A 25,597-nucleotide genomic window follows, 5' to 3' on the forward strand; every position below is an offset into this window, starting at 1 on the left:
TGACTTTTTCACACTGGGAAAAATACAGCCAGCAGCACATTCCCATGCACAGTAACCCAACAGGGCAGCCAAACCCACTGCAAGAGCCTGGAGAGTCCTCAGTGCTGGGGTCTCCTTGCAAACCCTAAAAGATGGGGTTACACAGGCTTCAGAGCCAAAAGGGACTGGTGTGATGCTGATACCCACCAGCACAGCCCTGACACTCTTCACCACCACAGCTCCAACCCCGATATTTGTGCAGCAGTTAACAAGGTATTAATCAAGGAGCAGGACACTGCTCCCTTCCCCTTCCCTGCGAGCATCCCCCTAGTTTTACCTTCAGCATTCTGGGTTTTGCTCTGGCAGACTTTTAAAGCCAGCTGCAAACTAGGCTCCTTGTTTACAAGTCAGAGGATTTAAGAGCCGTGCAGGAGATTCAGGGCATGGCTCCCATTAATTTCACCAAGTTTTACACATCTAAGCCTTAGCCATCAGTTCCTACCAAAAAAAGAGGCTTGCTTCAAGGGAAAAAATAGCCGCGGAAAATGAACTTTACTTCCAGAGGCTTTTCAAAATAGAAATATCTAAAATGCAAAAGTTCTTGAAGGTACTTGCCAGGCTTTGCAAATAGATAAGGGCATCTGGAAACTAAAATCTCAAAATTTTCCACTGCCTGCCCTGTCCCATAGTATCTGCACACACACCCCCACACAAGCTCAGCCATCAGCAGTGTCTGGAGAGGAAACACAGAGGAAAAAAGTCCAAGAAGTTTAATGAACTGTCACAGCTTAACAAACTAATCCCTGCTTATGCTCACCTCATCCCAAATGAGAAGCTGGGGAAAGAAAAAAAGAGTGCAACATGAGGCAGCTATCTCTTATCTGCTCCATTGCCCAGCAAGGGCAGAGGATTGAGCAGAGACTCCCGGGTCATGGTGAGGCACTGCCTGCTCCTCCTCAAGGCATGGCCAGAACCGAGCAAATACCTAACAATAATTTCCCATGAAGAGTTTGTGTCTGTTTCCCAGAAAAACTTCAGCTAAAGGTAAGAAATGTGCATAGGAGCAGAGTGGCTTACAAAGCCCTCATGGAAGGATGGCTTTGAATTTGGACATGAGCATGCACTGGGTGCAGAAAGTCCCCAGTGCTGTTTGTTCACGGCACTGGACTTGCCCTCTGCAGAGAGCAGGACGGCAGCTGAGCAAGCAAAGGTGGAGCCAGAAACAAAGGACAAAACTGAGGAGGAGGCGTTTTCCTCCTGCTTCCACTGAGCTCTGGAAAGATCTGACAGAGGTTCTGGGGAGAGCCCTGTGTCTCCAGAAAAAGCTAAAGCAGGAGCCACTGGCACATCAGCTGTCCTCTGTGAAGCTGCAGGTAGCCCAGCATCAGTGTCCTCATGCCCACAGGGCTGGGTGTCCCACCAGAAGCCAGAAACAGAGATGTGAGGCAAGTTCCTCCTGGGCGAGCTGCTGCTGAGAGATGTAAACACTTGCTGGCAGGAGGCACTGAGTGAGTATCTCACAGCAGTGCAAACAACAGCAAGTAGCATTTTCCTGGTAAAGCAGCACCCAGGCCTTCAATCAAAGCTCAGGGCTATTTTTTCTTAGGCCCTTTACTGAACTATCAAAAGGCTTGACCTCTCCCATCTCCCTTCTAAACACACACATAACTAACTTCTTGTCCCCAGAATCCTTCCCCTCCATATGAACAGCTTCCTGGCCATTCCTGGAGCAGAAAGAGGAGAAGCTCATTGTGTGAAATATCATCCACTCCTGACCAGCAGCTCTGATCTTCATAAAAACCAGCACCTGCACACAGCATCACATTGTCATCATGTGGGCACTGTTTGAGAGATGCCTGCAGGACAGCTGGTACCAAACTGGAAATGACTGCAGTGACACCCATGTGTAGATTTAGCCGAACAGCAAAGCTTGGGTGCAGATGCTAAATCAGCTGGTAATTCTGTATTCCGGTGAGAAGGTGGGATTTGTTTGGTTTGGGGTTTGGTTTTGTTTTTTTTTTTTGTTGGCTTCTAGGTAATGCTTTTCTGACATGGCAAAGAAAACCCTGGTTCCATGTGATGATGGATGGCTTGCTTTAAATTAGTGGAAATACCAGGTCTATTGTCAATCCATCTCACACGGGTGACATTTTGTCTCCCCTTTCTGTACAAGTTTATAGGAATAGCTTGAAAACTTGCAAGAAAAAATAGGGTGTACAGAACAGCCCAAAAAGGGTGGATCTGGGGAAGCTGGTGGTGGTCCCTCAGGGAGTGGCGAGGAGGTAGGAGGTTAGGTCACACAGCACATATTTGCTTTTCACATCTTCTTCAAGAAGACATCAGTGGCTTCAGCTCAGGCCCCCAGCGCTGCTAACACAACACCCTGAAGAAATGATTCTCTGCATGAAAGCAAACAGGGTGAATGGGATCTGCTGCCAAACCCTTACATCTCACAGTGGGAGAGAGGGGAGACCAAGAGGAAATGAAAAACAAATCCTGGAGCTGGGGATGTGCCGAGGGGTGGCTTCAGCGTGGTGTTATCTTTGTCGGGCAGGGTGGGCTCTGTGGGGGTCACCACGGGAGGAGGGGATTAAGCACTCACATCCAGACATGGGTCTGTAAAGGCAGGGGAAAGGGGCAGATACTCTGAAAACCAACAGGAGGGCAGGGCAGGTCTCACCGGGGGGGTTGTATCCCCGTGGGTTCCACAGCTGGCCGAAGCACTGGTGGGACCTGGAGAAGTTTACGTGTTGGTGGCCTCCCTGGCAGCCAGGCTTCCCACAGACAAACCCCATGCCAAGGGATGGTGCCTACCTGCTCTGCTGCAGCCAGCCTAGAAAGAGTGAAAGGGATGCACACAGAGGAAGAAAGGGAAGGGGAAGAGGTGAGGAGGTAGCATTAAAATATAAATTAGATGAGACAGCTCTGTACATACTTTTAAAACTACCCAGATAGAAAGCCACAAGTAACCAGGTCCCCACACACCATTAGCACATCACTTATTAACCGCCTATTAATGAAAGGCCTGCAGATAGCACAGTCCCCTCTCCTATCACTACAATGCTTTTCAGCCAGTCCTCCTTCTCTTTCCAATTTTACTGGAAGAAATTCCTCCAAAAGCTAACACCCGAGAGCTGCACCTCAATTTCTAGGTTCCTTTCTTTCAGCCAAAGCTTTAAAAGCAACAAATACAAGCAAAAGCAGCTCCACAGCAAATTTCCATCCAGTCCTTTTTCCATGCAGGACTTGCTGTGCACCAGTGAAAGACCAGAGCCCCTTTGGAAACTTGCATGTAGCTTCTCTCTCCAGCTCTGCCCACAAACACACATTGAAACCTCTTGTTATTTTTTATTATTTTTTTTATTCCAGGAAAATCATTTGCAAACTGAGCCCTAGCCCCCTAAAAACATGGTATGTCTCTTGCTATTTTCTGAAGAAGATTCAATTGGCCAGCAAGCTGTGTGCAGAAGTATTTGGTTTTCCCCCATAACCTCCGTGGCTGACTGCCTCTTGTGCTGTGAATAAGACTCTTAGAGAATAATTCTGCATTGACGTTGCAGAATACTACTGCTAATGTGTGTGTCTTCCAAGGATGACTATCTGTACCGCCCTCCTGTCGTTTCAGAGAAGCAAATTGCTTTCAGGATCCAGCAATAATTTCAGCAAAACCACAGGCACAAGAGATGCAGTTTTGGACTAAGAAAGCATCTCATCACTCTGCTATTTATAAAACTTTTAAAATACATCTACAAACATAAAAACACCACCCCCATGCTTGCACACATACCACCTTATTAGATCAGACCTCATAAAAGACCAGATGCTATCTTGGAAAGTAACTTCCTCGAGAAGACAAACTGCCTGTAGTAAATCCCAGGGCCAGCACGGGCAGCTGCCCCAGCATGCTGTCTGCGCGGGGTTCGCCACTTTGTGGAGTCTCGGGACAAATGGGGCAGGATTTGAGCGCTCTGCAAAGCAGGAAAGGAACAGAGAGAAGCCATGAAAATCTCACAGCGGCTGCTAGCCTGAAGATGGGCTTCATGCTGGGGTTTCGGGGTGATGGAGGCAGAATGAAAAAAACCCACAACCCACGGCTGTCAGCGGGCTGTCAGTGTCCCGGAGGCACCGCCATAAAACCCGCACGCAGGGAAGGGCTCGGCTGGGCAGCGGCAGGGCTGGTGACAAACAAAACAATGCTCCGGGTGACAGCGGAGAGAGACAATGCCCCTCTGCGCAGGGAGGCTGTCAGCAGAGATCCTCCTGCCCCGACAGCCTGGCTGCCAGCGAGCCACGCCAAGCGGGACGGCAGCGACTGCGTGTGCGCCCAGGGGCGGCACTCCCACAGGCGGCTTTCCCCCTGAGCAGCCTGGGGCCGGCTGCACCGAGGTGCCGTCGGACAGGCAAGGGACACCGGCGGGATGACGGAGGGCCAGCCCCAGCGCTCGGATGCTCGGGTGAGCCTCCCCAGGCTCGCCGACGGAAAGGAAAGTGCGCGGAGCGCGGAGGGATGATGCCTGTCCCGGATATTCGGCGCGGGGAAGAATGCGGAGTTCTTGGAGCGGGCATGGCCACCCGCAGCTGTGCAAACAACCCCGCTGAGGAGGTGACTTACCTTGTCCCCCGACTGAGATCGCAGACCGCCCGCTTCCAGGAAGCCTCTTCCCTTGCCCAAAGACAGGACAAGCAAAGCCGAGGGCTGTTTCCCAGCGGGAAGCTGCTGTCTCACAGGTCAGAAAGTTAAATGAGCTGGCTGGGGTTAGGACTGAGCTCCGATAGCCACCATCAGCCTGATCCACCCCAGTGCGCAGCAGCTGCTCCTTGATTTTAATTTATCCCCACACTCGAGGTGAGTTTCTTTGCCAGCAGAAAAGCAGCAGCAGTGGCTGCAGACGAGTGGCTTTGCTGCACTGCTCGGGTCTCAATGCCCCGCTGCAGCATCTCCCCAGCGCTGCAAGGCCAGGAGGGATCACGCATCCAGTTGGACGGGCAAGAGGAATGCAAGGCCCCGATCCAGGAAAGCACATACTGATCCGTCAGCACCCGAGTATTCCTGACCCCTGTCTTCCAGAGGAAACTAACTTCAGATGGCGAGAGAGGGAGGAAGGGAGAGTGATCAGCACCAGCTCTGCAGAGAATTGGATACCCCAGCACAGGCGGGTCAGAGGTCACATTGGAAAATGCCATTTTGGAACCTAAATGCAATCCTGAGTATCAGCAGGTCCCAGCATGGTCTCTAAAAGACCATCACTGGTGCTGCAGAGGCAGTAGAGAAAGGGACAGCCAGTGATTGGAGAGGTATGGGCCATGCTCCTGCCTCCACCACAGCTTCCCAGCCCTACCTTTCCCACCTTCAAATAGGGAAAATACTACTTTTCTCCTGTTTTGCCTCACTGGACTACCTGCTGTAATAGATGGAGTCTGTAGGCCCTACAGTAAAAAAAAAGGTGAAAGGGTTTTGAATTCCACATTTCCATGGATTTTTCAGACATGGGGGTGAGGGGTAGTGGGGGGCGGGGGGGGGGAGCGAACAGCACAGTCTCTAAATCTTTATTTCCTCAGGCTCCTTCAGCCTGTTTCCTCCCCAGCTTTTGTGCTACTTCAACCAACTTTTATTTTTGGAAAAATAAACCAGAACAAATGGCAATAAATATGGGCAGGCTTAGAGGAAAACGGCTGGGATTGCTCCGGATCCTGGCTGCGATCTTCTGAACAATGCTGAAACCCCAGGGCCCATTTCTGGCCAGTGGCAGATGTGGCCCATGGTGGGAGATGTGGACCACAGTGGCAGCTCCACCAGATGACCCTCCTGTCCTGGGCAGGGAGAAGCTGGTCCAGCCCCAGCTGGGAAGGGACTCTCCCCAGGCTCCCAAGCTCGGTGTGACTTTTCACTGCATGCAGCTATTGGATCCACGTGGGCAGAGGAGATGAAGAGTCACCAGGCTGTCCAGGAGCAGCCACAGCAAGGAGGTCATGGGGTATTGTGGCTTGACCCTGGGGATGGAGCCTGGTCTGGTGGCAGCAGAAACCACCAGCTGCAGCAGGCTGTGTGGATGGGGGCTTCCCTTCCCAATATCCCTGGGAGAAAGGGGGATGCTCTGCAACCCTCATGTGAGGCTGAATTCAGGCTTTTCAGGGTTAGGACCAGGGATGCTGTTCTATCACAAAGCATTAGCTTATCCAGAGCACGTCAGCCCCCACAGCCAGACAAAATCTTACTTCTCTGAGGGCTCTCATTATCACATGAATCTACATCTATGATGTTTTCCAATGTCTTGGCTTTGAGAGCTCTCAAACCCTTGCAAACGGTAGCTAGCAATGGATGAAACCTCAGGCAACTAATGCCTATTGATAAAATGTAATAAATATTCAAGCTAATCAGAAGGATAAAAATGAGAGAGGGAGGAGGACCCTGCAACACACTAGTTGTTGCCTGCCTGAGAACACCATCTTAAAATGATTGAACAACCAAGCCATCACAAATAACTGCAGCTACAATCACACCAGTTTTTCTTCTCAAAGCTCTTTTACAGCTTTGAAGATCCTCCACTAAACAGCACACTGAAGTGTGTGATAAAGATAAAGGAAAGAAAAAAACCCAAATCCCAAGAACACAAACCCTTTGCTCAACTGCAAACCTGACCACAGGGAGACAGCTGACCCATGAACCCGACACCAAGCAGCACATGAGCTGAGGGCCACCCCTTGCTGACCACCATAACCTCAGCATGTGTTTACTTCACTCCCATCTGTGACAATCTCTCTGTTTGTCTTCTCACCCTGGACTGTGTAACAGAAGCTGACAGGAAAAGAGAAATAAGTCACAGCCACTACCCTGAGCCCACACTACTGGCCACCGCTCCAATGACACAAAATACTTGTATTTCCCAAGGAGAGCAAGATGAGTGAAAACAGGAGAAAGGAGTAAGCCAGGCCACACAGAAGAAAAATGGTCAGGAAGAAAGACAGATCAAAAAAGCCATATTCTTAGGATGGGTTTCAGGAGACAACTCTGACAATCATACTTTATTCCTGGAATATGTTGCTCATTGAAGTTTTGGAAGTTCCATCTCTGGAAGTGTTCAAGGCCAGGCTGGATGTGGCCCTGAGCAACATAGTCTAGTGGAAGGTGTCCCTGCCCATGGCAGAGGGGTTGAAATGGGATGATCTTTAAGATCCTTTCCAACCAAAACCATTCTGTGGTTCTATGATACCAAAGTCAGGGCTTGTCTCTTACCAGATCAGCTGGTGTTATCCCTGCCCTGGGGCCATATATCCTTCATCACACAGGGAGGTGACGTGCCACCTTGGTGCTGGCAGACTCACCTGAATTTGTTTCCAACAACAAGGACCAATGCCACCACCACCCCCTGCAAAAAATCCCACAAACAACCCTATTGTAGCAGAACAGAGGGTTAAAGTCGCAATTACGGAATTGGTAACACGGTTACCCAAGAGAAAAATAAACCAATTACAAAAAAAAAAAAAGCCAAAAACACAATTCCAGATTATATTTTACACTCAAATTCCTCCTTAATTGCTCCAGTGTCTCAGCCAGTTTGCAGGGGAGGAGTGGGGACTGGCAAATTAGCTCCCCCCAGGGCCGCTTCCCCCTGGGGAGCTTTCTCAATTTACATTCCCATTGTGTTCTTTAATTAGTACATTCCTACAGCTTTTCTGAGAGTCCCAACACTTCCAGGGCTGTGACAGTACTTTATAAATAATAAATCGGAGGGAGTATTGACTGTACCCTGCTTCACTCCTCCCAGTGTCCCGGCCGGTGTCTGGCAGCTTTTGCAGAGACCACACACAGCCTAGAGCAGCCCACCACTGCCAGGCCCAGAGGCAGCCTTTGGTGAGGACATCAATAACCTTTTTTCATCCTCCCACCTTGCAAAACGTATTTGGAGACCTGCTTCCTGCACAGGATTCTCCCAGAGGAAGCATTTGGACTTCATGACATGCCCATAATGGGGTGCCAATGCAGGTGAGAAGGGCTGAGAGGAAAGCTTGAGAGAGGTGCCTGCAGCCCTCTGTCTGACTAGGATGATGCCCAGAGGCAGCAGTGGACCAGCCAGTCTTTATGATTCAGGTTCCACTTGGAGGCCTCCCAAACCCAGCATCAGCAAGCGCAGAGCATGCTGCTCCTCCACACGAGGACACAGGCAATACCCTCCAGCCCAAGATTCCTAGCACCCTAGGGACACATGAACTTGTCCTTAGGGACAACAAAAAGGGGAAATTTATTTATTTATTCCGCAGCCTGTGCCTGTGCCAGGAGCAGAGCGCAGGACTCCTTGTCAGGCAGGAAATCCTCCAGCGCCTTCAGCCTCACAAAGGTTTCACACGGATGATCCTAGAAACCAAATTGCAGGAGAAGCACAAAGTAAAGGGGAGACAGTGCAGCCAAGCCATGCATCAGAGCTGCAACCCAACGTTTTCCCAGGTCTCATTAGGGATGATTTATGAAGGCTGACACTGTCGTTAACCTCTGACCATGTCCCCACTGCCTGCAGGGCATTTTGCAGCCTGCCTGCGACTGCCCAGCAGCAGTGGGGGGGGGAGGGGGGGCAACTGAGATTTTACCACCCCTGTTAATGCAATTAGGTGGTTTGAAGTAGACCCATTGGATCATCTTACCTGCAGCAACTCGGCCACTCCACTTGCTCCCAGGACAAGCCCTGCACATACTGCGTGCTTGCACACACGTGCAGCATTGCTTGGCACAGGCATCGGGCACTAATAGCCTGCCATTTGCAACCCCATCTGGTTCTGACATGTCCATTATTCAAAGGCATTTGGCAAAGACCTTGGGCAACTCATTTGCAGAGTCCGGGTCAGTTCACAAGCTCATGAATTCCCAAACTATTTGCTGGCCGTGCTGGTAGCCAAGCTGTGAATAGGTTTCTGGCAGATTTGAAAGGAGCCAGTGTTTTCTGAAAACACCTGCCCTCAGAGGCTGCAAAAACCCACAGATTTCCATTCCTGCTTAAGATGCATATCCAGCCCTCTGTAAAGCTGTAGTAAGATGAAAACCTGACTTGTCTGCCACTATAGAGAATTCCCTATTTTTTATCAATCTCATGGGAGATCGAGTGACATCAGTCCCTGAGCCAGGGGTGCAAGCCTCACCTCACCTCACCTCACCTCACCTCACCTCACCTCACCTCACCTCACCTCACCTCACCTCACCTCACCTCACCTCATCCTTCCCTGCCCCCCAGGGCTGGAAACTGAGCAGAGGAGAAGCATCTCCTGGTCTGGAACCATCTCCAGTTCCTTTGCCCGGCCCCTCTCATCCCACAAATGGTGCAATTGGCTGACTGTGCGTCAAACCAAGCCCAAAAGCCAGTGATGCCCTGGGAGCACAGACAGCAGTAGCCTTGGATGCTCCTGGTCCCACATCTACTGCATCAGGATAATACACCAGCTGGAGCACGAGGATAGACCTGGAAAAAGTACACTTGGCACCTTTATTTTCAGCCAATTCATATCATGCTTTGCTCTCCCTTGACCCACCAGAGCTGCAGACAACTGGGGTTTGCTGCCTCTCATGTGCAAGGATGCAGCGAGCTTTTCCCTCCTGCCCTGAGGCTGAGGTTCCACTCTCCTCCCAGCTGCCTCGCTGGGGCAAATCCTCACTGCAGTCTGTTCAACCAGTGGGCAATCCTTCCCTGCTGCAAACAGCAGCCCACAAGGCTCCCGGAGATCAGGCGGCATCGCACACCCGCTCGGAGAAGCAGGAGGCACAGGCAGGGGAATACGAGACGTGATTTACTCGGAGACAGCTCTGTGCTTTTGGCAGGACTCGAGGGCATTTGTTTTGAAGCTGTGTTTACATGCCTTTGATCAGACGTGTTTAACTTTTCTGGTGCGTGACAGCAGCAAAACAAGTTTGAGACAAGGATAATGAAACACATTGTACGCCCGTACATGTAAGCGGTTACAACAAGGCTGCACACATCAGCAACTCAAACTGGAGGTGGGGGCGGCAGGGGGTGGGTGCCAAGACGGGGAGATGCATCATGATGATGCCAAACCAGCAAGTTGAAAATGTAAAAAGAAAAAAAAAAGCACTAACCCAGCAACAACAGCTCAATCTCAGCTCTTGGACTTGGCCAAGGGAAGTCTGCGCGGAGCTCGGGTGCAGAAGTAAAACTCCATCCAACATTGCAGGGAGCTTTTCCTGAGCAGATAAACTGCTCCCATTGTGGGTCAGGGGTTGCTCTCAGCAGCACCATAAGGCACCTCAGGTATGGCGCAGCCCCTGCTTTTTCCAACCTCTGAGGTTCATCAGCAACTCTCAAAGTTGAGCGCCATCTTTTAAGAAAAGCCAGCACAAGATCAGAGAGCAAAATAGAAAGGCAGCTTCCAGAGATGCTCCTAAAATAGCTGCTCTCTGAAATGCTATAGGCACACCTGAAATGCTATAGGCACACCTGAAATGCTATAGGCACAATTAGCAAGGATGTATCTACATATGTATAGACCAATAACTGGATCATTGAACACCCTGTCATCATTTTAAGCCTCGCAAGGCAGTAAGAACTCTCTCCCAACATCCTAACGAAAGGCAGAGAGTACTGCCAATACCTGCCATCCTTTCAGCATAGGAGAGTGCAGGGTCGTAAACGGGGAAATGTTTCCAGGCACTGCAATGTAAAGAGACCCACGTTGAACTGCGAATGAAGATCCTGCATGGGGCAAAGCCTCAGTACAGGGCTGCTCCTACAGAGCAGTTTGGATAAAATAAAGCTATTTTTGAGCTTAAAAGAGACATGGCGGAGTGTGGATGATCCAGCCCTCTGCTAAAGAGCAAACCCAAGCATCTTATCCCTAGTAGTATGCTTAATTTACTAATGCAGAATACCAGCAGAGAGACTTTATAACACAGTCCCATGCTGACCATGCTCTGGGATGAGAGATGCCACCATCTCTTTGTGCTTAGCGCAGCAGATGAGCAGAGATGTTGGCACAAGAGGTTTCCTAATGGCATGCCACCTCACTACACAACCTGTCAAGCCAATGCAGGCTTAAGCAGTGGATCTTAGTTGGCAATAGTGGGGGAAGTGAATACTCAGCTGTGATAAATATTTAACGTGCTTTTAGTCCTGAAGAAGTGTAGCACTGAGGCCATCATCCTGTAAGTGAAAACCAAGGCTGATTAATGGGGAAGGTACTCCCATTTATGGGAGGTTAGGATCAATCCCAATTCTCAGCTATTTGTTGAATCTTTAATGCTCTTTTTCGATAGCAAAGTTCCTTGGTGAAGGGCAGCATCCTAATAAGGCTGCTTTAACAGCAGGGATGTTAAAGGGAGTATAAATAAAAGACCCTTTTAAAAATAAACAGTGAGGTAAAAAAGGAAGGTTTCATGTGGTCACTACTGTGGGCTGGCTTGGAAAAAGCAGTTTTCAAGCCCCCACTCTTCTTTGGAGGCTGGATTTACTTCTTTTGGAGTTTTCTCTGATATCTCAGAACTGAGCCCAGGGTTAACCCTCAGGCCAAAGTTAAGCTGTTGCTCTGGGAGGGAGGGCCAGTCAGTAGCAGTCCAACTGTCCGTGTCTGACCTTTGCACATCCTTCATTCCATGCTGGAAAGGTCTCCACCTTCTTCCACACCTCAGCCCTCTTCTCAGACCCACAGTTTCACCATCTCATGCTCTAATTCTTCTCTGGCCTGAGCAAGGTGCCCCCATACCACCTTCCATCTCACCAGTCACGATTAATCCCCTGCCTCTGTAGTTATATCAGCATCAACCACTCCCCTCCTATGCTCTCAAACACTTCTTTCTCCAGAGTGAGTACCCAGGGTGAGCAGGCAGCTTGCACTTACAAGGCATTTGCCATCTCCCATCAAGGAGAGCATCCCCCTTTGTCTCTTTTGGGTTTTCCATCACATCATCTTCCTGTACCCCCGTACTCCCATGCTTGCTACCCCCAGTAAATCTCCTTCTGATTTTCTCACCATCCAGTAGGACCAGCCTCGCCTCCTGCAAGCAAAGCTCTCCCTGCACATCTCTGCTCACTAGCCATCCCTCCCTTGCTGGCAAGCAGCACGGAAACAAGACCACAGACATCAGCCTTGTAATGAAGATGAAGAGCCACACAGCCTTGCTGGCCCTCTCCATCTGCCCTCACCTTTCCGGTTGCATTACGCCTTATGTTGTTTCTTGTCTGAAACTAAACATCAGCTCCTTCCTGGCTGTGCTGTTACTCTCACCCCAGCCTTGTGCCGGGGATGTTACAGCATGAAACGGAGGGGAGGAAAAGTGAGCTGGGACAGGGGACAGCAAGAGGCAGTGGGGGAGAGAGTGTATTCACAGCAGCAGTGACCAAAGATGCCAGAGCCAAGTGCAGGTTGCCTAGCACGACAGGTGCTGGTGCATCCTTGATGAGCCACTCTGACTCCATCAAAGCATCAGCTGGAACAGATGTGGCTGTCTGAGCTGAGAAAGGGTGCTGGCTTCTCCCTAGAGTGACAACTGGGATGACAAGACAATGTCACCCACAGGCAGAAGGTAAGAACCTCTTTGGCCCCTAAAGCCCTCCCTCCTTCTCCACAATGCAAGGGGACCAACCTTTAACATCCCTTCTCTCCCTCCAGCCCTGCATCTGCTGTGGTGGAACAAAAATGTGGTCCCTTCAAAAATGAGACTGGCCCAAAAGGAGGCAGCATGGCCAGACAATTTTCCTCCAGGGCTGCAAGTGCTGGAAGAATGAGGGAGAGGACTGCAGCCTCTCACAGCTGTACACCATGCCACACACACAAGAGATGTGCACACACAAGGGATGTGCACAAACAGGGGATGTGCACAAACAAGGGATGTGCACATCCCCTTCTACTTCCACCACAGACCACTCCTCACTAATCATCCTCCAGGATCATTCAGCATCTTTCCCCCCAGTTGCCATCTCCACTGTAATTGTCTTTCCTTATCCACCACTGTAAACAGGGATAATGAATCAAGATATGAGGTTAAGCCTCTGCTGGAGATTAACCTGCCATTGTCCTCAGTGACAACAGGTGCCAGACATCTGTCCATGCCCTGTGACAGTCCTCAAACACACTTCTCTGTGTTGCCATAAGACTTTCAGGGAGATAATATGAGACATCCTCCTCTGCCCAGCTTTAGCAAGCTGTCCCACGCCTGCCTTGTGCTCCTAGCAAAAAACCCAAGGAAGCAGAAGCATTGTACTGTGTCCCTGCAAGGTGCCAGAGACAGAAGCTGGGATGCAACCTGATGGCATTACAGGAAAAATCAGCACCAAAGAACCAGCCAGGCCCTCAGGTGGACAGTTATACCCGATGCCCCTATGGACTCTGAACACCCACCCACTGCCAAGCAGCAGAGTCAGATCCACCGCGTGGCAATGCCAAGCAGAGGAAGGATGCTCTCATCCCAGGGAAGGCACAACCAAGCCCTAGGCTGCAGCCAAACTGCCCAGGTGCTCTGGCTTCTCGCCCTAAACCAGGATACCCTTTGGCTGAGCCACATGCTTGGGAAGACGATGCCTGTGCAAATGTTAGAGACAGGGCTGCTTTTGTTTACAGGCTGCTGGCAATGGCGCTGCACACCCCACATCCTCCCCTGGCCAGGAGCAAGCTCCAAGAAAGGAAATTACACAAGCCAGAAGGTTTGATGGAATGAACCCATTGGGCGGCTTGAAGATAGCTATTAATGGAGAGCTTTCTCTAATTGCTTTTGTATAATCTGGGGCTGCTAGGCGGAACTGGGTAATAAATGAAATCCAATTACATTTTCTCTCAGTATTTATTTTATTAAGTAGAATTCATCAGCTGATGAAGGGCCCCTCGAGGTAATGGCTCATGACCTAGTGGAAGGCACTTTTTTATTATTATTGTTTTCCCCACTTGGGGAAGCAGATAATTCTGTTTCCCAGTAAATCCAGACTGTCCCCCCTGCACCGTGGGAAGCACAACAGGTCCCAGGGCAGCACGGATCCCACGGGGACCCACACTGTCCTCCTGAGCAGGATCCCTGCTCTGACTGCTGGAGTCCCAATGAGCACAATGGGCGATTAAGCCCCAGCTTCAGCATGCCAGCCAGAACGGAGACGGTTTTACAGCACACAGGTGGTGTGCTCCAGAGGGCTGCAGCAGGAGCCAGTCCCATTGGGAACGCAGCAAGAAGCTATGTCACTCCACGTCTGCTCCCCAGGAGGCTGGACTCTGGGGCTAGCACTGTTTCCCTAGGATGAGTCTCCTATGCAGGGCTCAGAATGTGGGCTCAGTTTGGGCTCAGGACTACAACTGACCAGGCTGAGAACGCTGTGAACACCAGTAGCTCAGATCCATCACATCCAGCCCCATACTCCAGCACACCCATGAAGCCTCGTATCTCTCTGCAACAGAGCACCTCAACCACCACCTGCTGGTGGTTTAAACCCAGTTACTGCGGTGTAGACACAGTTGCTGCCATGAAGGCTGCCCATCAAGGTCACCACAAGCACTGGTCCCACATGGAGATGCCTAGCCAAGCCTTGTGCCACTATTAGCATGCTGGCATCAGCAGGTAAAGCATGTCAGGGATTTCTGGTGGTGGCAGCAGTGCAGGGCACTCCAGCTACCAAGCAGGGTTTGCTGGAAGCTGTAGCACTGCAGCAGAAGAGATCCCAGGTCATGGCACAGTGCCTTTCCTGTGGTACGAGAGGCAGCAAAACCCAGCGTGGGTCAGGAGAGGTTGCTCCAGGTGTATCCTTACAAGCTCTAGCCAGCATCCCTCCCTGTGGAGTGGGGATGGCCACCAAGGCACAAGACCCTTCCTCCTCCTCCCTCCACACCAGAAAGCATCAACGGGGCTGGGGTCTGCCAATTAATCACAGGGTCTGGTGCAGCACTGTTGCCCTCTTGCTGGAGCCCACAGCAAGGATTCCTCCAGCACAAGCAGGCAAGATGCCTCGAGGATCTTGCAATCATCTGCTGGGCTTTTCACCATCCCTCTTGCCATCCAGATATTGACTGACGTTCACCCTTGGCTCCCAAACCCAGTGCCGACAGCCGCAGCTCACCCGGCTTTCACTGCCATCTTGTCATACAAACAATTTATCACCCACCAGTGAGTGCTGTTACAGACGACAGACTCCAGTGCCCATTAATTAACAGGAAATACTGAGAGAGGCATATACACATGCACAAATCTGTCTGAGAGGTTTCCTACAGCATCCACCATGGATGCACCCATGTGCTGCCACAGTAAGCACAGCCTCTGGGAGCCACAGCAGATGTAGCCAGCAGCAGCCAGGCTCAAAACAAAGAAAAAGCAGCATTATGAGGAGGAAAACCAGCTATGGAGGCAATAGAGTAGCATGGTTTTATTCCTGAATAGTAAGAAACTACTAAGCTTAAGGGATTAAAAAAAAGGTGGTGAATTGAGAACGGGGAGCAAGCAAGCCATGTCCCAGCTGCTGAGAGTCTGGGGTGAAGGTGACACCACAGACACCTCCAAAGGGCTTGCACAGCCTTTTGCAGCAGGAGCAGCTAATGTTTTGCCTACCCTTTCACTAGGGATATGGTGTTCTCGGCTGCTGCACCCTGCTTCCAAGCCTTCCAAGGCTCCATCCAGGCAGGATAAGCCCAGTTCCCCATCAGGGCAGCAAACCCAGCAGCCTTACACATCCCAGACCACAGCTCAGCAGCACTGAATGAATGCCCGCCAGAGCCTGAGTCCTCATGCTGCTGGGCCAACTAAAAATAAATGAGGTGTGGGATCACAGAGAGTCAGCGCCAGGTTTTAGAAGTGCTGTGTGTTGCTGGTTTTGCTGCAGAGGATAAGGAAAAAGGTTTTCAGAGGGCAAGGAAAAAGTGTTTCAGAGGAATCTTCTGAAACTTGTCTGGCTTTTTGATTTGGGAAGAAAACCTAAAACCAGTTGGAAAGGAGATCTAAACATCGTGTCAGAATCCAGCTCTTCATCTTTTTCACAAGTGGGCTTTCACTTTTTTCTGTGAGGCTATTTCCCAAGCACAACACAGAAACACAAGCTATTTGCGTTGATCCAAAACTACTTTTCACCAAATAAGTCATTCATCTGAAATCTTTCTCCCCAGCTCTGCTGCAGGAGAAGCTCTCTGCTCACGGGAGACCACGATTTATGCTTAAATGAGCATTTGTGACTAACAGGTTAGATTCATAGTGAAATGCATCATCAATAAATCAGTCAATCACTTCTGCCCTCAGCTCAGGGCTGAAGTCTGGAGTAACTACTCAGCACTTTTGTCAACCTTTACTCCAGCAAAGTCTGGGTAAGAGACCTCAGGATTTAGCCTATTGATTGCTTACTATTGTTTGTGATGCCCTGCATGCTTTAGACATGCTCCCTTCAGGCAAGATTCAATACCTGGCTTGTGGCATTGGGATTCAAGGGAAATTATCTTTTACAAGCACGGGAACAGACAAGTCAAATTGCCCTGTGCAATGGTCCATATTGTGGTGCAAAGGTGCCCCTGAATCCCCTTGGTGCTGCCATCGAGTTGGGCACATGGGCAGTGCTGACTCTCCCTGGGGCTGGCGTGTTGAGCCCCACGGCTGTAGCACATTTCTGCAAGTTAAATGCAATTTTGGCTGTGGCTCTGGAGCCTCTGAGGCTCTCAGCTCCTCCAGTAGTGTTTTGTTGCAAGAATAATAGAGTGACAGCTCCCTGGCAGCTTTGAGTAGCATCCCCAGCTCAAAGGCACCCTTAATACCTCTGCCAAAGTCCAGCCTCTTGGTTTTTACATTTGTTTGAAGTTAAGCGGATCTAACTTGGGTGAGTGGACGCAGACAGTGTTGCTCAACCAAAGCCAAAGAACATCTCGGACACTCCTCTGCCCAAGGGCTGGTGCTTGTCCCCCACACACCATCAAGGATATTGAATGTATTAATACAGAAAGACGTAAGTGACCATCCTGCCCCACCAAAGGGCAAGCCTGGGATATGTGCACCCTCCACAAGCATAAAGCAAGGAAATACAGCAACCATTTGCAGGGCAGAATACCTCTTAATAACCCTCTGCACACTGCCTCCTACCAGGAACCCCTACCATGGGCTGGACTTTTTTAGGGATCAAGGTTTCTTGGAAGGAAGATAAAGTCTTGCTTTCTAAGGATGCTTCTCACTGCTGACACCACCCTGAATATAGGGAAAAAAAAACCTCAACAACTAAAAATCTGCAATTTCTACAGGAAAAAAAGAAAAAAAAGCAGCCTGCAGAAGGACCTGGCAATTTAGGTCAGGAGGGGAGAGGGGGGGGAAAAAGGAATTTAAAAACCCGGGATTTACAGAATCCCAACCCAGACCACCAGCTGCTCTCCGAACCCCATGTCATGCCCATGTACCATGGCATACTGATTCCCAGGTTTCACCCACATATCCCACTGTAAGGCAAACTGATTTCTGATGCTTGTCCCGCCTTCTTTTATTTCTGCCAGACCTCCCCCTCTCCTCTGGGTACTTTTCCTGCTGCCGTTTGTTCCTGTCCTTTACAGCTCTGCCTGCTGTCACTCACATAACCTTGCCTGTTTGGTAATTTGTGGCAATAAAGTGTCACTGTGGGGAAAAAATACAGCATCGCAGCAGCATATAAATCTCTGATCCATAAACTGTGCTGCTCCCCACCTGCATGCCCCTCCTTTTAGATGTAAAGTGCAACGATTTGGGGCAAGAGGAAGAAAAAAGAGCCAGTAATATGTGATCTTACTGAAGGGCAGTGCTGAGGTGTCCTCATTGGGGGCTATAATGAGTGCTGAGGGACTGGTGTGTGCTGTAAATTGCCCTGGAGACATAAGCCTCAGTGGAGGCTTCCTGGAGCTATCCAGGACTTGAAAAGGGTAATCTTAAAGGGGGAAATAATACATTAAACATTGCTAAGGAGTGCTGTCTACCTCCTCTTTGAACAGCCTCACTGGTGCTGAGCACACAACCCTGGGAATGCCATGGCCATAGAAGGGATCCAGGTGTGTGCAGCTGAGCCCCTCCGTCCTCTTCCCACCTAGATGTGGGATCCTGTCCATCTGCATCACAGCTGAACAGCTCCTCCAGTAGATTCCCAATTCCAAGCACTCTCCCTGGGCATTAAGGGGGACTACAAGGAAGTAGGTCTGGAATTTTCCCTTCCATCTCGTGCAGCAGGTGCCCACTTTACACACCTATGCCCTCCACCAGGCTGAAAATAGTTCCCCATGGCTCAGAGCCAGGATTCAGTGGGGCAGGTCCCACCCCAGGCAAATGCACCTCATGTTTGTGGCCCCACGGTTTCCTGCTTTACTGTGCAGAGTACCAGGCATCCACTGCCAAGGCTGTGCAGGAGCCATGAGACCCACAGCATCTCTGACACCCTCTGAAATGGCTTTAGAGGAGTTCAGCCCTTCTTGCTGATGGTTATTTCTTTGAACTGGAATACACAGCTTGCCTCCATCAGACCCCTCCTCCACTGAATTATCATCTTGGTCGCACTGTAGAGCAGCATCCTGGGCCAGCTGTAAAATGTCACCTCCAGCACTACTGCAGCACTCTCCCAACCCCAGCTGCTGTGCCAGACCCAGCAGAGTGTCCCACTCATTCTCCCCTGGTTCTTGGCACATTGGGGTCTCATCCACCATCTGTCACATGGAACAGCAGGGAGACTTGCATTAAAGCCTTCTCCTGACACCGACATCTTTCTTGACATCTGTGGCTCACCTGAGCAGCTAAGCAACACTCCTGTGAATATAAACAAGCAGGAGGGAAAGTGCATTCGCTAGACAGATAACTTGGTAAAGTGTCATCACCCACTGAAAGCCCATATGTGGTTTTGTAGCAAAGGTATTTGCTTCCTGTCTTGCCCACTCATCAGAGGAATATACGAGCAGAACTGAGCAGCACCCTGGAGACAGACTAAAACCAAGCGGAGAGCAAATGGTGCTTGGAGGGCTGCGCAGGAGCCGTGCAGGCAAACACATTATGGACACCCTGAGGAAGAGAAAGCTCCTTTCTCCCAGCCTTGGGAATGGCACACAGCCAGGATCCATCACGCACCTATCCTGCACCTGATCAAAGCAATGTGTTACATCAATTAAAAAAGTCAGGTCTTGGTCCCCAAACCTGCCCATGGTTGACAACTTCCCTCTTGGAGCCACAATTCACAGAGGCCTCAAAAGAAGCACTTACTGTGAAACTCTCCAGCTCATTGCTGTGGTTTGGTGCTGGGCTTGGACATAGGAACACTCACTCTGTGCCAGCACAGGTCCTGCCAGCTGCCTGCCCAAGCCACAAAGGGATCAGCAGCAGGCAGCACATCACGCAGCACTTGAACCACATCAAGACATTGCCCTTAGTTTTGGACCCCTGAAAGGAGTCCCAGTGTTAATTAACTAAAGAAAATTCAGCCATGGCCACTGAAATGTCTGGGGAAGCTGTTGAGGAGACTGAGCCAGGCTTTTCGCAGCAGCCCATAGCAAGAAGGTAAGTGGCAGTGGGCACAGCTGAAAGGTTCCCACTGGATGCTAGGAGATGCTTTTCCCTCCTTTTTCTACAGTCAGAACCAAGAGAAAACCAGCATAGCACCTCTAACAACAACACTCAAGGCTAAGCAAGAATGAAGCCTCTGCCCTTCTCCCATTCCCAAATTCATAACTATTGTGACAGAACAAGGTATCCCAGGAGATGGAGGATGCCCATGCTTAAGCCATGAACCCTCAGCTCAACAGCCACACTGTTTTGATGTGGCAGTTCTGCTTTGAAGCTCCAAGGGCTCTGTAGGTCTATGCAGATGCAAGAACAAGATGAGGGACTGTTGACCTTATCTGAGTCACCAACTCCAGGAAAAGACCTCTCAGCCACTTCATTCTTACTATCTAAAGATTAGGTCCCTACCTGGAGGAAGGACAAAGCCCACCTAGAAGCTGTACTGCTTGGGGCTGTGCCTGGAGGGGACACACCTCAGACACCTTCAGATCCAAACACTGTTAAACAAAAACTGCATTATCGAGTGACAGCAGTGGAGCTTTGGCATGACATCTGTCCATCTATAAATAGAGCTCAACTGTGTGTCCTTATCACAGGGCTTTGATGTGTTTGGGGAGGATATTTTCTTCCCCTTCACTACCAAGTCCCAGGCAGCACAGATAATGGGCTTGAATCGATCCAGCTCAAGTATTACTAAACTTCCTACCACTGTGGCAGCATGCCAGCATCAAATAGGACAAGAGAACATGTGTCTGTTCAGAGCCAACCACAAGGAGCAGGCAGAATATTGCTTTAGGCTTAAAAAAAAAAAAAAAAAAGAAAAGCTGCTTTTTTGCAGATCTGTAGATCAATCTACAATGTATTTGTATTTTAGAGGTTTAAGAAAGTCAATAGAAACAAGATATATCATAGCTGCACAAGAAGCTGAGAAGCTGTATTTCTATTTGTGCTGCTACTGGCACTCCAGCCACTGGTTTGATGTCCTGCTGCTTCTCCAGCTGGAAAGTCGAGGGAAGGGACTCCCTCCACTGCTGCAGCTCAACACTTGGTTTTGCCAGGACAGCTCAGCCCCATGGGGCTGGTTGGGTTCTGATATACCTGAAGTGTGTCACCACTGCACCTTGTGCCCTGCGGGCAGCAGGAGGGCAGCAGGAGGACACAGGGACCACTGGCAGTGGCCAGGCTGACTTCCCACAAAGTGTAGCTTGTCTCCTTAGGCCTGTCTGCACAGGCTCAGCACACAAACTGGCTCAAGTCTCTGGGGATTCTCCCAGCAGTGCTGAGACAATCCCTTGGGATTTGTTTCTCAAGCTGGTGCTGCTGCAGAACTGCAGCGGCCTGACCTCTACCAACTCATCCCCAGGGACGGGAGAAGTTGGTTCCCTCCTGCAGACACATCTGCCATGTGCCCACCATTCCTCTTGCACCATCATGACATGACTTGGGAGATGCCTTGCACAGTCCCCTTTGGCATGCCTCTGGCCCCCTCAGCTCCACTGCAGGGCACTACAAAGCATATTCAGGATTTTTTTCTCCCTTTTTTATTATGGTGAGTCACGTAGCATGCCTTATCAAACCAGACCTGAATCACATCTGCCTCTCCCCAGATCCCATGTAATATGTCAGCCATTAAATGTGCAGTTATCCCACATCTACAAATCCATGAGAGGTTCTTGTCCTCTCATGGGCAGGAGTGCTCACATCCCTGTGGTGGAGCCTGTCCTAATGAGCCACCAGAAAGTGGATCCCACTGCAACTGGCCACATTCATTTCCCAGCCTCCATAAAGCACAAACCCCCATTTCCTGGCTTCCACCCTCTGCCCCAGAGGGTGAAGAATAAAGTGTGCATCTGGATTGGAAAGAGTTGGCTGTACACCGTTGGTCAACAGGAAGAAGTCCCCGGGCTGTGGGATGCCCAGCTCCAGACATCCTTCTGCCCCAGAGCCCATCCAGGCATGGGAAAACAGGTCAGCCTGCAACACAGGAAGCAGAAACCAGCTTTCTACCCTTCCTACACAGCTAAAACTTGTGCAAACGCCTGCCACACGTCCCACCAAACCCTTTGGGAGAGGAAGCCAGTGATGCAGGGCAGGGATCGGCAGCTGACGCACCAACGCTGGCAGGAATACCAGCCTGCTGATGCTTCTCCAACCTCTTCCCACCTCTCTGCCAGGCTCAAGCTCCTCTAGCAGCACATCATCTGGGCTGGGCTCTTACTCCTCCACTGCCACGCACAAGCAGGCATCAGGGGATGTATCATTCCACAAATCCGGGGAAGAAACAAGCAGCATTAACTGGTAGCACGTGTGTATGGGGACCCCTCAAACCCTTTTTTCCCTTGCTCCCATCTGCTCTGCTCTGGGCCACTAAATCCAATTCAGCAGCGCTCAGTGCTTGTACCAAAGCTGCGACACATTTGTCAGATCCCTGACTAGACCCATGGCTAATTTTACAATGCTAATTTATCTCACCATATTATATCGCTTTCATTTCATCCCCCCGGGGATCCCATTACTGCCAGTGTACCTTGTAGCCAGCATGTAACAGTAATTGGTATTATTAGCAACGTACCCTGCTCGAGCTGCTCTATTTGCAGAGCTGCAAGGAGTCCCATGGGTAGGCTGATCTACCTCGAGGATGGGGAGGGAAGGAGTCCTTGTTCCATGCCACTCCACGGATGCCACCAAGGACCAATGCCAACGGCAGGGTTTTGCTACTGCAGAGCATCTCTGCATGCCAGACCCCATCCCACTCCCCATTGTGACTCCATCAGGTGTTGCCCACCACTGGGTTCCTTACCCCTGACCTTTTACCTCCAGGGCAAACAATCACCTGTGCACACAGGGAGCATTTCTGTCCTTGCTTGTGGCTCAAAGTATAAAGGACTCTGCTTATCCAGGGTTAAAGGGGCTGCAAAACAACTCTGGGAAGAATGATGCAGGGGTAGAGGGCAGGGGAGCTGCACCAGGAAAATTCATCATTCATGCTATTTTGGCCAACAGTTTCTCCTCTTTGGTGTAAGCTATTGCTTTCTAGGATCAACATAATTAAAGCCATGCAGTTTTAGCTAAGTGAGAGGCTGCACCAGTCAAACAGTGACAATTCCCACTTAAGATGTCCTTGTCTGGCATTTAGAGACTTGTTAAATTTTAATTCATCATTTTAATTTCTCAGCACAGCACCAGCAAGCACTGGGCTTCCCCAGCACAGCTCTGCAGGGTCTGCATCCCTGAGTGTGGCAGCTCTATCCCGAGGCCCCTTCCCTGCTCCACCATGGCTCGGAGAACATGATCCCAAACCCCTCCTCAAACGGCACTGTGTTACCACAGCCCCATACTGAGCACATGCAACAGGTGTCAGAGGTGGGGCAGCCTCTTGCCCACAGCTGCTGCTGGTGGGGGTCTCCTAGGGGGATGCACTCCTTTTCAAGCAAAGCCCATGCACCTCATCTCTGATGCTGCAGCCTGCCAGGGCAGGAGAGCAAAAAAACCATCAAGCAGACCTGAGAGCTCCAAGCTGTGCTTGTCTGCAAGAGGTGACACCTCACCTCCCACCACAAAGCTGGGCTGGGTGACACTTACCTGCTCCAGAGTGGCTCAGCCACGACACAGAACCCCTGCTACTGTGGTTAGACTGTGGATCTCTGAGTTGCCCAAAGGGCTTTCAACTGGGAGAGCTCTTTATGGAGAAGTTGTTCATGGGCAGCCCGTAACACAGGCATTTTCCAGGCTGTTCATCCACACCTGCCCCTCCACATCCTAAATAACCGCTCTCAGCATCTGCCCTCTTTACACAACAGCCAAAAGGCTGCTCACAAGCCAGAGCCAGGAGCAGCCTTTTGTCACACCTCAATAAACACCATCCTCGCCAGAAGACATGTCCTGCAGTCCCAGAGAGCACACCAACTCAGGACAAGTTGGGTGAGCAAGATTTTTAACCCACCTCTTACCTCTCCACCAGTCGAGAGTCCTTGGGGCGTCCCCAATTTCTCATAAACGTCTGGGGGATTCTTCTGGCTGCTTGACCAATCCTCACCGCTCAGATCTGGGATTTTCTTCAACAAAACAGAAGAGACAACCTGTCAGGTTACCTGGTGAAGCTCTGCCACTGCTTCACGTTCAGGAAACAACCAAGGTGGGAGAGCATCTGTTTCCCAGCCCTGACAGCTGGGGGTAACCGGTGCAAACACGAAGCTAGTTAGAATAAGAGCCCTCCCACAAGAGCGTCACAGTCCAGCCCCAAAGCACGTATTTGCTTAATTATTTCGATTCAGAGACATGAAATGGGAGAGGGGGAAAAAAAACCCTGCAGCTTGGGGCATCTCTGATCTTCTTTAAAGACAGACAGCAATGCTCCCCAGACAGAACAGCACAGCAGCACCACACTGTCAGCCCAGCACCAAGGCATTCGCCCACAAGGTCTTGTGCTGCCTGAGCCCTAATCCTGAAAAGCCTCACACACGTGTTAAACGGTGCAGGGAGAGGCCACTCCGGCTGAACCTGGGAGTGTGAAGAGGAAAGCATGCCTGTACGGCTTTGCAGCACAGACACCAAGGACTGGAAAGAGGAGGAGGACTTTCTGTGCTACATCTGACATGCTGCCTGGTGAGATGGAGTCACAGGCATTAGTGTAACCAGTGGTACCCTCCCTTACAGCAGGAAATACGCTTTTTGTGTTAGACAAACAATTATCAGTCAAGATCTGTGCTCATTATCCAGCTCTTGTGGCTGAGGTTGTGTTGCTCCCCCTGCTTCTTTTTAAATGCTTTGAAGAGGAAGAAAAAAAAATGTCTTATGGCTCTGCATTATTAAAAATCAAAAATAGGAGCCAAAATCCACTGGCAAGACAAAGTCTGGGAGTCACTCCTGCAGAGATTCTTTCCCAAGGGTGACAGTGACTCCAAGTCTGGAACACCACCGGCTTTAATTAGCACCCAACCCTCAGCTGATGAGCTTTGCCAGAGTTCCTCCCAGGACCTCATGCAAAGCCTGGGGAAGCCAATGGGAGGATGCTATGGAAACCCAAACTACAACCCCTATCTACCCCCTGCCTGGCTACAAAACCTAAATAAATAAATGTCCCCCCCTGAAACTCCACTGGGCGCCTGATGGCGAAACCCTCATTTGCAAAGTGCTTGGAAATAATTACAAAATCTTCCCAGAGTTTACAAGGAGGGAAGTGGACTGTTTGTCATGCCGGCAGCCACGGTGTGCCACAATTTATCATGCTTGTCAGGTGTCAGCCACCAAGAAATTTAACTCCAGCTGCCCCAAGCCCAGCACCCGCAATACCCCATCACTCAAAAGCTGCTCTGCCAAGCACCCCAGAGCTGAGGAGTGACTGGCAAGGAGGGGAGAGGGCTGCTCCCCACCAAGCCTCCTCTCACTCTGCAATGCCAATGTAAATCTTTGGTTGTTTTTTTGAAATGTTTTTGGTTGCAGGTGTTGGGTTTTTTCCCTACCCACAGATGAAGTGGAACAAAGGAGACCAGGCTACAGCAAGAGATGAGGCTCGTTTGTCATTACCTGCCAGAGACCCTCCTGGGCTCTAATTCCAGCTTGGCGGGGACCTGAGAAGAGAGACTGGGCTTAGCCCTGAGTAACCTCAGGGAGGGAGTGCATTATGATGGGTACAAAGTGCAAAATCCCAGTGCCTTTTCTGAGAGACATCTCTGAAACCTGTGCAAAAGGACTGTCATCCCCTGCCACCTCTGTGCCCTGTGCTGATCAGATAAGCCAGCCCTGCCACAGGTCTAGCAGCCTAGCTTTCCACATGGAAGTCAAAGCACACCTTGCTTTTTGAGTACTCCAAATTGAGGTCAAACTGGGTTTTGGAGGAACTCGGCATGTCCAAACCAGGTCAACAGCTGAAGGACCTGATTTGGGGCATCAGTTATTGCTGAGCCAGAGGGAAGATGTGTGCTTCCCCATAATCAAGGGACAGTCTTCATCATGGCTCAGGTGGGCTCACATAAGGAGCAAATGTCATCAGCCACAGAGCAGGGACAAGTCCTGGGTCAGGTCCCTGTAGGAGGGCTTGCATCACTGCTGAGCTGACCCTGCATCACCAGGACTTGAGCTCTCAGCAATGCCATGGTCAGGGCACTTCATCAATGTGACACTTGCTTTATAGGGCCAGTCTGGGCTGCCCCACTGAAATACTCCTGTTTTGGCCATTTC

The 25,597-nt window shown here is 50.4% G+C and overlaps 1 protein-coding gene across 9 annotated transcripts in view; it reads right to left on the minus strand.

The window, feature by feature from the left end:
• The window catches only part of CNTFR (ciliary neurotrophic factor receptor), a 202,181-nt gene that overhangs the window by 125,006 nt on the left and 51,578 nt on the right, over nucleotides 1-25,597 (minus strand). For 4 of the 9 annotated variants that reach the window (XM_048291996.1, XM_048292000.1, XM_048291997.1 and 1 more), the window contains one exon: nucleotides 23,368-23,472. The exons of 2 other annotated variants lie outside the window; for them this stretch is intronic. In XM_048291996.1, the coding sequence (XP_048147953.1) occupies nucleotides 23,368-23,472 (105 nt within the window). Of the gene's footprint in view, nucleotides 1-4,591; nucleotides 4,762-23,360; nucleotides 23,473-24,943; nucleotides 24,984-25,597 lie in introns of those variants that run through there. 3 more of the 9 variants (XM_048292003.1, XM_048292002.1, XM_048292005.1) reach the window with 3 other exon arrangements.

This window comes from Corvus hawaiiensis, chromosome Z (assembly GCF_020740725.1).
Source record: "Corvus hawaiiensis isolate bCorHaw1 chromosome Z, bCorHaw1.pri.cur, whole genome shotgun sequence".
NCBI classification, from domain to species: Eukaryota; Metazoa; Chordata; class Aves; order Passeriformes; family Corvidae; genus Corvus; species Corvus hawaiiensis.